The 13,095-nt window shown below is 43.7% G+C and overlaps 1 protein-coding gene across 10 annotated transcripts in view; it reads right to left on the bottom strand.

Moving 5' to 3' along the window:
* LOC125460802 (anoctamin-4) overlaps nucleotides 1-13,095 on the bottom strand; it is a 216,386-nt gene that overhangs the window by 64,426 nt on the left and 138,865 nt on the right. For all 10 annotated transcript variants that reach the window (XM_048548780.2, XM_048548779.2, XM_048548778.2 and 7 more), the window contains 5 exons: nucleotides 9,724-9,779; nucleotides 8,858-8,979; nucleotides 6,344-6,478; nucleotides 3,551-3,647; nucleotides 2,565-2,625 (listed from right to left, as the gene is read on the bottom strand). In XM_048548780.2, the coding sequence (XP_048404737.1) occupies nucleotides 2,565-2,625; nucleotides 3,551-3,647; nucleotides 6,344-6,478; nucleotides 8,858-8,979; nucleotides 9,724-9,779 (471 nt within the window). The remainder of the gene's footprint in view (nucleotides 1-2,564; nucleotides 2,626-3,550; nucleotides 3,648-6,343; nucleotides 6,479-8,857; nucleotides 8,980-9,723; nucleotides 9,780-13,095) is intronic.

The following is a 13,095-nucleotide window of genomic DNA, read 5'->3' as shown; positions in this document are numbered from 1 at the left end:
GTAGTGCTGGATAGACTGGGACTTCGTCCACTGGAGCACTGAGGTTGAGAAGTGACATTACTAGGTCTATAAAAACAGACGGGGCATAAATAAGGGTATTTAAAAAAAGTCTTTTGCCCAGGGTAGGGAATTCCAAAGCTAGGGGGGCATGGGTTTTAAAAGGTGAGAGAGGAGAACAATTTAAAAAGGGACCTGACAGGCAACTTTTTCAAGAGGGTGGTTCGTATGCAGAATGAACTGCCAGAAGAAATGGTAGATGCTGGCACAATTACAACATTTAAAAGACATTTGGACAGGGACAGGTAGAGAGGGATAAAAGGGCCAAACACAGGCAAATTGGACCAGTTTAGTTTGGGGGAGTGGGGGGGGGGGGGGGGAAACCAAACACTGGTCAGCATGGACAATCTGGGAAACAAAATCAAAAAAGTTGCTGGGAAGTACAGCAGGTCTTGCAGCATCCAAAGAGAAATCAGTTAACATTTGGGCGCACAGCACAGAGGGCAACTAAGAAAATGTCTGTTTTATGCAGAAGATAGGGCAGGTGGGAGGAGCTGCTCAAGTGGACAGCTGGACAGACAAAAAAGTAGATATTGATACGGTTAGAAGGGTGCAGAGCTGTTAATGGAGACTGTTAGTGGTTAACAGTGGGTTGTGTGGAATAGCACACTACAAATGATCATAAAACATCCATACACAGTGCGGAGCTAGAGAAGCACAGCAAGTTAGGCAGCAGAGGAGCAGGAAAGTCAGAGTTTCGGGTCTACAACCTTGCTCAGGGCTGCAGTGGGGAAGGGAGCTCAGAAATTACTGGTAGGTGTGTTGTGCTGGGTGGGGGGGGGGGGGTGCGGAGAAGGTAGGTGGGTGCAAGTAGCAGGTAGTGGAAATTGATCAGAGGAAAGGGTGGGGTGGATCAGTTGGAAAGAATAACATACAGCTAGCGTCAGGGATTGGACATGGGATGAGGCTGGGGTAGGATTTTTTTAAAAGAACTGGCAAATTCTACATTGAGGTCATTGGGCTGTAGGCTCCCGAGGTGGAATGACGTGTTGTTCCTCCAGTTTCCAGATGGCATCATTGTGACACTGGAGGCAGCCTGGGATGGGCACATCAACCCAGAAAGTGAGATGGGGAATGCAAGTGGTTGGCAACCAGAAGGTGTTGTTGATTAGAGGCGTACGGAGCGCAGCTGCTTCTTAAAAAAAAGAAAAAGCCCACACAAAATAGTCACCACGTCTGTGCTTGGTCTCAGCGAAGTCAAGTAACAACTACGGTAGGCCACGTTGGAAGAGGTACAGACGAATCCCTGTTGGATTTGGATAGAGGTGAGGGCAAGGTGTAGGGGCAGGTGCAGCACCTTCAATGGTTGCAGGGAAGGTGCTGGGTGTAGTAGGTCGACGGGAAGCAGGGAGTCAAAGTGAGCAATCCCGACAAAGAGAGGGGTGGGTTGGAAATGGAGTTCTCATGTGGCAGCGGGGGGGGGGGGGGGGGGGGGCGCGGCGTGGTGAAGGTTAGGACAGAGTTCAATAACTTTACAGCTTGAATTCTAAAACAGAGTTGAGAAGGCTACAGGGTCCCCAGGCAGAAAATAAAAAAGAAGGTGCTGTTCTTCCAGTTTACATTCAGTGTCACTGCAGCAGTGCAGTAAGCTTGAGTGAGAGATGCTGGCCATGGAACAGGGCAGGGTGGACAAAAATCCAAAGTCACATGACTTATTTCACAGGGTTGTGCTCTGAAAGTTTGAGATTTCAAATAAACCTGTTGGCCTCCAACCTGGTGTTGTGTGACTTCTGACTTAGACCAGGCAAGCCTTTTCAAAAAAAAAAAAGCAACAAAATTAACAAAAAAAGTTTAAAAAAAACTTTAAGCAGCTGTTTGTCCCAATACTGAAGGTGAAGACTGTTGGGGGGGGGGGGGGGGGGAGGAAAAAGGACAATCACTTTGACAAAGCTTTTCATGATGTACCCATCAGGACAATTCGCAAGAATACCAATTCAAGAAGCAAAATCAACAGTTATACTGTGTGACAGGATGCCGCTGAGTGATTGGAAGAGGCATGGCCAAGGAGAAAGCAATTAAAATCAGGATTAACAATTGATATTCTTGAAAAATTATCTTGATGAGCACAGTGAAGAAAGTTTGTGCTGTACAGAGTATTCATCATTATCTACACCCAACTAGAACACTGTATGACAGTGAATATGTGAAATGATAAAACCTCTCGCAAAGAAAGTAGGCTAATTAAAATTGGAGATTCAACTCAAAACATATTGTTGGGTAAGTTTGGCTGTGTATGAATAGCTTATATCTGATATAATTAGAATTTGAGAGTATAGTCGATGGGGAGGTTAATTTTCTCAAGCATCAGATTTCCCTTAAACGATGCTGGAATATAAAAAGTTTGCAGTAGTCTCAATCAATCAATCACAGATCAAGCAATTAATGGTGAAGAGCACAGGGAGAGCGCGAGAGAGAGCGCGAGCAAAATCAGATTGATTTGCTACTCCTCACCCACTCCAGTTTTGATTCCTCGCCCATAATTTCAATGTAAATAATAGGACACTTACCCCATACGGCCATAAAAACAGCAAAGAATACAGTGGCTCCATTGTCAAAGAGATGAGTCACCTGTGAATGGATTCACAAGAGTAAGAGTAATCAGAGTAAAGGAAAACAAACATTTACACTGTCTAAGAAGAGGAGTGCTGATTGGTGGGCACGTTAATTCCTCCTCAGTCAGGCAGTGCTCCTGTCCACTCAACAGCCATTTTCTGACCAATGCCTCGGGACAATGCCCGGACTCAAATGTTGAGCCAGGCAGGCATACAAGACAAACTTTGTTTTAATCATTTTATTCATTCGTGGGACATGGGCATCACTGGCTGGTGCAACATTTCTTTCCCATCAATTGCTCTTCATTGGAGTGGCTTGCCAGGACCACTTCAGAGGGAGTCGCATGTAATTCGGACCAGGTAAGGACAGCAGATTCCCTTCCCTAAAAAGGGGCGTCAGTGAACCAGACGGGTTTTTACAACAAACAAATGGATGCACTTCAACTAGTTTTCAATTACAGATTTTTTTTTTTCCTTCAAAAAAACACTTAGATTTCACTATCTGACAGCATGGGATTCAAACCCGTTCCCAGGACATTGGGCTGATTGGCTGGATTACTAGTCCAGAGACACTACAGCCCTCGCTCGAATTAACAAGTCTGTTATCAACATTACATTCACTACAGCAACTTCTCTACTAGAGTTCATTTGTTAACTAAATCAGTACTCCCCTCTCCTACAGTAAAAAAACCACTTGCTCCTATTTACATAAATTGTCTCAGTAAGTGATTTAAAAAAAAATCACACACTTTCCCAGCAATACTCAATAGGCAGAGGAAGTTTAATACCCTGCATGTTATACACCTGGGTCGGACTTTGTTACAATTGATAGGTAGTTATTGAGAGTAAACAGGATCAAAACATCTCAGAAGCGGTGAATCTACACAACTATTTGTCAACAACTATTGAGTGTCATGATTTAACAGAATTTGATGTCTTACCTTGGCATACACACAGCTGTACGATAACCGCATATAGCGGCAATGCTGGTCACAGAGTGGACACATAATTATTTCTGTTGCTTGGCAGATTTCTTTACTAGACAGAGGAAAGAAGAGACAGTGAAATCATATAACTAAAGTGTGGAGCTGGATGAACACAGCAGGCCAAGCAGCAGCTTAGGAGCACAAAAGCTGATGTTTCGGGCCTGGACTCTTCATCAGGCACTGAGGCAATACACAAGATTTAGAGGAGCCAGGGACGTTGTCCCTTGAGTGAGGAAAGTCAAGGGTGGATTTGATCAAGCTGTTCAATATCCTGAAGGGTTTAAAGGCAGAGAAGAGAAAGGAAGATGCTGTTTCCCATGGCAAGTAGGCCAGTAACTACAGGACAATATTTAAAAAAGGTGATTGGCAAAAGATGGAAAAAAAGAGAGAAGTCTGCATGTTATGATGATTTTGAGCACACTGCCTGCAAATGGCATTGGAAGCAGATACAACTAAATTGGCTAAATTATTCAGGGCTAGTACAGGAATGTAGGTCAAATGGCCTCCATCCATGGTATGGAAAGTGGTCCACACAATTTTCCTTTCTGGACTATAATAAAATGGAAGTCAGTCATTGCTATACAATCTGAAATATCAGGCTGGTCTGAGGAGTTGCACAAAATCAAATGGTGTACACTTTTCACCATGCAAGACAATGTTACTGTTGGAGCAGTGAGATTGATACATTAAGTGGGACAGGAGTGTTTGAGTTGTGAAAGTTTGCCAGATGACAGTCTGCTACAAATCTTTATGAGGAGAAGCCAGTGAACTCCAGATCCAACAAACAGAAAAGGTCTCTCTCTCACACACACACTTCTCCTTGTAAGAGTGAAAATACAAATAAAAAAGGTGCATCATAGGCATGCCTTTGTGGTGTGTGTCTGCATTGGAGGATTTAAGAGGGTGTAGTTCAAGTTGCATAGTAATAGGTGAAGTGTGTTTCCTTTTCACTCTTGTATTAAGGAAACACGTGTTTACAAATCGTGATTAAACCTCGTGAGAATTGCTTTTGCCCTGCATAGCAGTCAGACAGGCAAAGTGATCTTGCTGATGTAATCAGGCTTCACTTATTTCATAACGAGGCCACGCTGCCAATTATCACTGTCTTTCCTGATCAAGTCTGAACACCTGCAACACACTTTCACAGCAAGGAACATTTGAAACTGACCAAAACAACGCAAATGTGAGGTTATTCCAGAGAAGGGACATGAACAGAGGCAAAATTCTGAAATCTAATGAAATGTTGAGATCCTATATTTCTCATTTATAATAAAGATGCTTTAAAGATGAAATTAATAGAACAAGAATGGCCAGAAACAGGTTAGCAATTGTATCCTCCTTCCCAAATGTCTATTGGACAACATAAGCATTCAGCTGAATCAACATTAAGAGTTTGAAAAATACCAATACAAATTATTCGTCTTGTGTATTTTGCAACAAAATTAGATTTGCAATGCAAAGATTGAGAGCACATGCAGGCTGAGAAAGGGACCTTGGACACTTAAGCAAGCCAGGAAAATAGAAAGAATTAAAAGGCAGCAGAATATAAAATCCATCAGAAATCAAGAGAATGTAGACAGGAGTTGAAAATTGCAGCCACGAGGAAAGCTAGGATGGGCTGGAGTAATTTTTCTTGGAATAGGGGAGGTCGGGGTGGGGGAGTTGCCAAGAGGTCTACATAATAATGCGGGGTTTGGATAGAGTGAACAGCAAAGGGCGATATCATCCCCTTGCTTTAATTGCCTGGCGACACATACGGGCACAAAAGCGAGAGCACGAGAGCGTGCGTATAACCTTCTCGTTTAAAAACCCAGGAGGGTGGTGGGTGTCTGGAATTCACCGTTCTGACAGAAACCATTTAGGAAGAGCAGCTATGTCTACACTTGAGGCATGAAACCTGCAATAGTATGGACTGGGTTCTGGAAACCAGGAATAGAACAGGTAGCTTGTTTTTATTTGGCAAATGCAAACACAATGGGTTGAATGGCCTGTGTGCAGTAGTTTTTCCTCAGGTTCAGTGGCTCATTACACTATACAGCCTGCAAAAGAAGCCGTGTTCCTCCACCTGCTTTTCATGTCAAATATCTAGAGATTAGCAGTGTATTTAGGTTATGCCTTTCACGTACCCATGAGATCCCAAAAGAACTCCATAACATACCTCATAAAGAAATGAGTCAAAGTTGGAATGTGGGAAATATTGCAGCCAATTTATGAACAGCAAGCTCCTACAGACAGCATAATTACACAACTTGTGTGACATTTTCTGATGGAAAAACATTGGTCATAAGTCCAGGAAGAACTAGCCATCTTCAAAATAGTGACAAGGTCTCCTTTCGTACCCACTTGGAGGGCAGATGTGGCCTTGACTGAACATCTCAGAAAAGATGGTACCTGTGATGGAGTGCTACACTCAGTTGCAAGTATGGTACTCTCTGTCTTTAAAGAGATAAATAACAAGGAGTCCTTTTGTCAACACACAGGGGTTCAAGTATTTGAGCTATCCCGTCTGCAAACAAATTGGGGGACTTTTCCCTGAGTCAGAATGTAATAATGACCAACAAGAACCTTATGGCTTGAATGGTCAATGCCTATGCTCAGTGGTTGTCCTCAACTCCAAAGGAAAAAAAAAGTCCAAATTCACTTGTTTTTTAAAAACAGTAACACTCGAAAAACAAACAACTTATTTCCATTGAAGTCCAAATCAAACAAAAAATCAAAAAGATCCCCAAATGTAATACCCACCCTTACCTCACTTGGCAATAATCCAGAGTGAAAACTCCATACAAAAACACTAGCAAACCAACAATGGCAGCTGGGAACAGCATTCCAGTGTACCAACCTAACCAGGCAAAGTATAGACCAATCTTCTCACCAAAGTAGCGTCTGCAAAGAAAGGAAACAGATTTGGTTAAACATGAGGGGATACTGCCTCTTGATGGAATTTTCAACACAAGACTAAAATCGCTAAGTGAACAGGTAGAGGTTTCTGAATTCAGGGAGGCATTTGTAAATTCACTACAGCAAGGAGTGAGAGAAACATTGAAACCCAAAGGAACAATGACTCCCTCAACTACACCAAGAATTAAGCTGATCAGAAGCTGCTGGGACTCAGTCTATACTTTGGTCGCTGTTGAAGACAATGCTAATGCTACTGACAGAATAAGAGAGCAAAAAAATCTTGAAAATTCATCAGAATTCTAGGCCATAGATAGACCAAGCATTTTTAAATAGTTGAAGAAAATGATATAACATGGTGCATTTATGAAATGAGCTCCTGGAGGGAGTGGAGGAGGCTGGCACAGTTACAACATTTAAAATGACATCTGGATGGGTACATGAATAGAAGGGGTTGAGCAGGATTTAGGCCAAATGCTGGCAAACGGGAGTAGATTAATTTAGGATAACTGGATGGCATGGACGAGTTGGGCCCAAAAAAGGTATGTTTCTGTTTCAATGTGGTATAATCACACTAGGTCAGTATGATTTTTAAAATAAAAGTTATACAAATGCGAGTGCATCAACAGACAGTCATCCTGATTCTGGTCACATCGATACAAGGTGGATCAGAAGCTGTTACGAACCTTCCAGAAGGTAGAGGTCATGTGATCAGATCAGCTTACTGTCTTACAGATGGGACTTTATGACCTGTTCTCATTGTAAAGAATTATGTTTAGCCTTGGGTTTCCTCATTCTGCAAAACATCAGCTTCTCCGAATTGTTCCAACTGGCTCCTAAGTGAGGCTAAGGGAGAGCATCACATCCAGGGATTTTGATGCTGACATGTTGATGTTTCTCATCTTGCACTCTTCGGCATGTAGGTAGTAGTGTTAAAGTTTCAAGCCATCACAATAATTTATACTACACAAAGAAACGATGCTGATTGTTTGGGCAACCAACTCTGATTGGCTAAAGATGTGACACGGATAAAGCAATGGGTAACACGATTATTGAAAATGGTACCAAGGATGGCAGACTTTAATTACATGGGAGACCCCACAAAAATTGAGATGTTCACAAATAAAGCACTGCAGGTTAAGGATGCAAAGGTGTTTGAAATCATGAAGGGTATGACACCTTCGGACCTGGAGAAGCTGTTATAGTGGAGCCAATAAACAGAACACAAGTTTAAGATAACCGGCAAAAAAAAGTTGATCTTCCCCCTCCCCCAGTCAAGTAAGCAATGCAGCAAGTAATGATCTAGAATACATGACCTGAGAAAGATTATTGAAACAATTTCAATGGCAACCATCAAAAGGGAATTAGACATATTTCAGGTTTATGAGGGCTAAAAATTGTGCAGATTGGGAGTAACAGGATAGCTCTTCCAAAAGAGCCTTTTTGTGCTTTTATTTCGAACTTGGGGCAAGACGGCAAAGGACTATGAAAGGATTTGTTGCAGTGAGAGTGTGTTATGGAATGGAGAAGCATTTAAACTGCTCTTTTCAAGCAGCAGAGGGAGCTGTTTGCCTCATAACAGCAACAAGAATCTCTGGATGAAACGCCAATTGAACAACCCATTAGGAAACCGCGGTCATCAGTATAACTAAACTCAGCATGTGGCTCCTGAACACGTGGACAATACAGTGGCTGAAGGTTCCAGACTGCAAGAGACAACATTTGTCCCCCCTCTCTCTGCAGTGAAGTAAACAAATTGTGAAAGACAGCAAGCCATTCTCTCCCACCTTTGGTATTAGTTGTTGCCTCTAACCAGTGACTAGGAAATCAAGTAAATAATGTTAACCCACACCATCCCGTAACTTAGTAAAAAAAACCTTAGAAAAAAGGTGTGGAGGTTGGTTGGCTCACTGAGCTGGTTTGTTGTTCCGTAGACGTTTCGTTACCGTGCTTGGTAACATCCTCAGTGCAGCCTCGGATGAAGGGTCAGCATGTTTTCTTGGCTTCGAAGGAGCCAAAAGTAGGCACCTAGTTGAATCTTGTAGACTAATGCTATTGAATAGTGTTACCCAATTTTTTTTTCCTCTGTCCATTAGAGATTGCTTGTTTGGCTCCACCTGTCAGCAGGTTGTATTGATAATTCATGTTTGTGTTTAGAATGGATTTTTATGGAAGTCTATTGGAGAGGTAGATTGAGGAGTTTGATGGCCCCAGCTTCGGTGGGCTAGAATATCAGTGCATTTCCCCAAATGAATTGAGACACCCAAGGGGTGTGTGTACATGTACACACGTGTGCGTACCACATTAGATCATTCATGCAATAACAACAACTGCTTGGCCAAATATTGCAGAAGAAGAGGAGGTTACCTGATCAGGTCGAGTGGCTGATATTTGTACCACACCCCCCACCAGGCCCAGCACTCAAACAGCAGGTGACGGTGGTTCACTGCTCCATGAGTCTTAATGGAATTTTTGCTTCTGTGGCTTCCCTGAAAAATGCACATTTTTTTTTTAAAAAGAAAGAAGTGTCAAATCAGGTTCAGCAATTCATTGGCTGTTCCAGACTTTAAATGCAGTATTTCAGTTTAGGCAACATGGCTTATGAATAAAATTACAACTAAAACAAATTTTTAAATTTAATTTGGCACCTCAGAAGTGCAGGATTAGTACAGTTAAGCAAAGTACACCCTCTCATTTAGCTGCTCAAAACTAACAATCAAAAGAAAAGCAGACTTGAAAAAAAAAATTGATTTTAAGCAGGTTCCACTTATAAAAAAGGAACGGTGCCTTTATTGTGGGAGCGACTGCAAAACATGTGCGAAGAGCTAGTGCTGTCAGATCACATGCAACTAGATGAGTCTGTAGGCCTCTGGGTAAGACGTCCTCAGTATTGAAGTGTTCCATAAGCTAACTGCTATTCATTTTAGATCCAAATCTCATTACTACAACCTTAACAGAGGTAGAGATGGAGGATGCATAAAAGAACGATGAAAACCAACACCCGAGAAGTGAATTAATTTCAGCAGCGACATGGCTATTAACCGAAAGCACTCTGCAATGATATCAGGTGATTCTCCTAAATTCACTATTCACTGGATTAAACCTTTCAGTTTGAATGAACATTGCGATTTCTTATCTGAAAACCAGACGGGCCTAATTTTCACAGCTTCCGGACTAGACAGAGTGTACCTATAAAACTTGTAATTTTACAACACAAGACACCTTATATTTACCTCATGAAGCGGGAATGCTGCCTCATAGGTACTGTTTCCAAGTAAACGATTGAGTCCTGTGGAAAGTGAATATTCAAGACTGCTAAAAATGAAATAAATTAATCTACTTGACACCTGACTGGTGTTAAAATTACTTACAGCTGTTTAAATGTAAATAAAGTCACCATCCCCTGCCTCCATTTCCTTTTTTTTGAAGAAGATTCCCCATTACAGTAAACCTTCTACAAGTCAGCCGAATTCTAAATTTATTTGGGGCATGTAAGATCAGTCTCAGATGGGAGATAGTGGGAACTGCAGATGCTGGAGAATCCAAGATAATAAAGTGTGAAGCTGGATGAACACAGCAGGCCAAGCAGCATCTCAGGAGCACAAGAGCTGACGTTTCGGGCCTAGACCCAGAGAGGGGGATGGGGTGAGGGTTCTGGAATAAATAGGGGAGAGGCGGACCGAAGATGGAGAGAAAAGAAGATAGGTGGAGAGGAGAGTATAGGTGGGGAGGTAGGGAGGGGATAGGTCAGTCCAGGGAAGACGGACAGGTCAAGGAGGTGGGATGAGGTTAGGAGGTAGATGGGGGTGCGGCTTGGGGTGGGAGGAAGGGATGGCTGAGAGGAAGAACAGGTTGGGGAGGCAGAGACAGGTTGGACTGGTTTTGGGATGCAGTGGGTGGAGGGGAAGAGCTGGGCTGGTTTAGGGATGCGGTGGGGGATGGGGAGATTTTGAAACTGGTGAAGTCCACATTGATATCATTAGGCTGCAGGGTTCCCAGGCGGAACATGAGTTGCTGTTCCTGCAACCTTCGGGTGGCATCATTGTGGCACTGCAGGAGGCCCATGATGGACATGTCATCTAAAGAATGGGAGGGGGAGTAGAAATGGTTTGCGACTAGGAGGTGCAGTTGTTTGTTGCGAACTGAGCGGAGGTGTTCTGCAAAGCGGTCCCCAAGCCTCCGCTTGGTTTCCCCAATGTAGAGGATGCCACACTGGGTACAGTGGATGCAGTATACCACATTGGCAGACGTGCAGGTGAACCTCTGCTTAATGTGGAATGTCATCTTGGGGCCTGGGATAGGGGTGAGGGAGGTGGTGTGGGGGCAAGTGTAGCATTTCCTGCTGTTGCAGGGGGAAGGTCCTGGGTGTGGTGTCCTGCGTCTCCCGCATTTCCCGCAACACATCCCTCACACCCCGCCCCCGCCACAACCGCCCCAAGTGGATCCCCCTCGTTCTCACACACCACCCCACCAAACTCCGGATACAATGCATCATCCTCCGACACTTCCGCCATCTACAATCCGACCCCACCACCCAAGACATTTTTCCATCCCCACCCCTGTCTGCTTTCCGGAGAGACCACTGTGATTCCCTTGTTCACTCCACACTGCCCTCCAACCCCACCACACCCGGCACCTTCCCCTGCAACAGCAGGAAATGCTACACTTGCCCCCACACCTCCTCCTTCACCCCTATCCCAGGCCCCAAGATGACATTCCACATTAAGCAGGAGGTTCACCTGCACGTCTGCCAATGTGGTATACTGCATCCACTGTACCCGGTGTGGCTTCCTCTACATTGGGGAAACCAAGCGGAGGCTTGGGGACCGCTTTGCAGAACACCTCCGCTCAGTTCGCAACAAACAACTGCACCTCCCAGTCGCAAACCATTTCCACTCCCCCTCCCATTTTCTTGATGACATGTCCATCATGGGCCTCCTGCACTGCCACAATGATGCCACCCGAAGGTTGCAGGAACAGCAACTCATATTCCGCCTGGGAACCCTGCAGCCTAATGGTATCAATGTGGACTTCACCAGTTTCAAAATCTCCCCTTCCCCCACTGCAACCCTAAACCAGCCCAGTTCGTCCCCTCCCCCCACTGCATCCCAAAACCAGTCCAACCTGTCTCTGCCTCCCCAACTTGTTCTTCCTTTCACCCATCCCTTCCTCCCACCCCAAGCCGCACCCACATCTACCTACTAACCTCATCCCACCTCCTTGACCTGTCAGTCTTCCCTGGACTGACCTATCCCCTCCCTACCTATACTCTCTCCACCTATCTTCTTTTCTCTCCATCTTCAGTCCGCCTCCCCCTCTCCCTATTTATTCCAGGACCCTCACCCCATCCCCCTCTCTGATGAAGGGTTTAGGACCGAAACGTCAGCTTTTGTGCTCCTGAGATGCTGCTTGGCCTGCTGGGTTCATCCAGCCTCACATTTTATTATTTCATAGTCTCAGATGGGAACTGTGTTTTGAATTAGTTAAAACTTGATAAGGCTCACACAAAACCAGTGAGTGAAAGGTTCAGGAATCAAACCGCTCTCAGGAGTGAGAGAACACTGTACGGAGCCAGAAGAACACCACACGCCAGGCAGCAGGAAAGGTGACATTTTGGGTCAGGACCCTTCTTCAGAAATGACCCAAAATGTCAACTTTCCTGCTGCTCCGATGCTGCCAGGCCTGCAGTGTTCCTTCAGCCTCACACTTATCTCTCACTCCAGCATCTGCAGTTCTTACTCTAAATCAGGAGTGAAGTATTTGAGCATTGGAGTTAAGAACCAACCACTTTCGTCTACAACCTCTCCTCATTCATAGCAAACCTTCAAGGACATTCACTGGCCACTAAAGGAGATTGGAGATTTCTTTAATAAGTGTGACATGTGCTTTTGAGCCAGTGCCATGTTTGTGATGAGAATGAAGCAGATTTTTGAAAGGAATTAAAAAGATTCATTAACCAAAGACTCTATATCAGAAGGATGTCTTTATTTGCAGAATGGAAAACTACAATGTTCAAGCCTCCTACAGTCATACATGTGTTTGTGTTCCACTTAGTCTAGAACTGTCAGTGGATTTTCCTTATGCTCGAGTTTATCGTACACATATTTAAGGTAAACATCAAAAAAGTCAGGGCTGTTAACGGACAGAACATAGGCTTCAAGGTCAGGTTTAATATTCAACAGAACTTAGAATACAATTATAGGAGTGACTGTTCCATAAATAATGTCGGGATGCATGCTGTTGGCCATCTTTAATATTGCATTACACAGGAGTGCCATTGCTAACAGCACCCATTATACCAGTGAGATCATTGGGCCAAAATGAATTTCTCTGCATTGTATTTAGTATCTCAAAAAAACCCACAGTCGAAGTTGCCACAGCAAACGAGCTACAGATAAACTTCATGAAACAAAACAACTCAGTTATTGGCTGGTTGCTGTCTAGTTAATAGGAGTGATGTTAAAATCTCATTGTTTCAGCTCATAACACACTCAGATTACTTTCTAAAGCATAAAATGTTCCTTATTTCACATCATCATCTCTGGTTCAATGTGGATGGTGCAGAAAAATTTATGTAATTAGCTGAAAACAATGGATGTAGTTAT

Source organism: Stegostoma tigrinum, chromosome 18, assembly GCF_030684315.1.
Source record: "Stegostoma tigrinum isolate sSteTig4 chromosome 18, sSteTig4.hap1, whole genome shotgun sequence".
Taxonomy (NCBI): Eukaryota; Metazoa; Chordata; class Chondrichthyes; order Orectolobiformes; family Stegostomatidae; genus Stegostoma; species Stegostoma tigrinum.
This window is presented reverse-complemented; position numbering and strand designations above follow the sequence as displayed.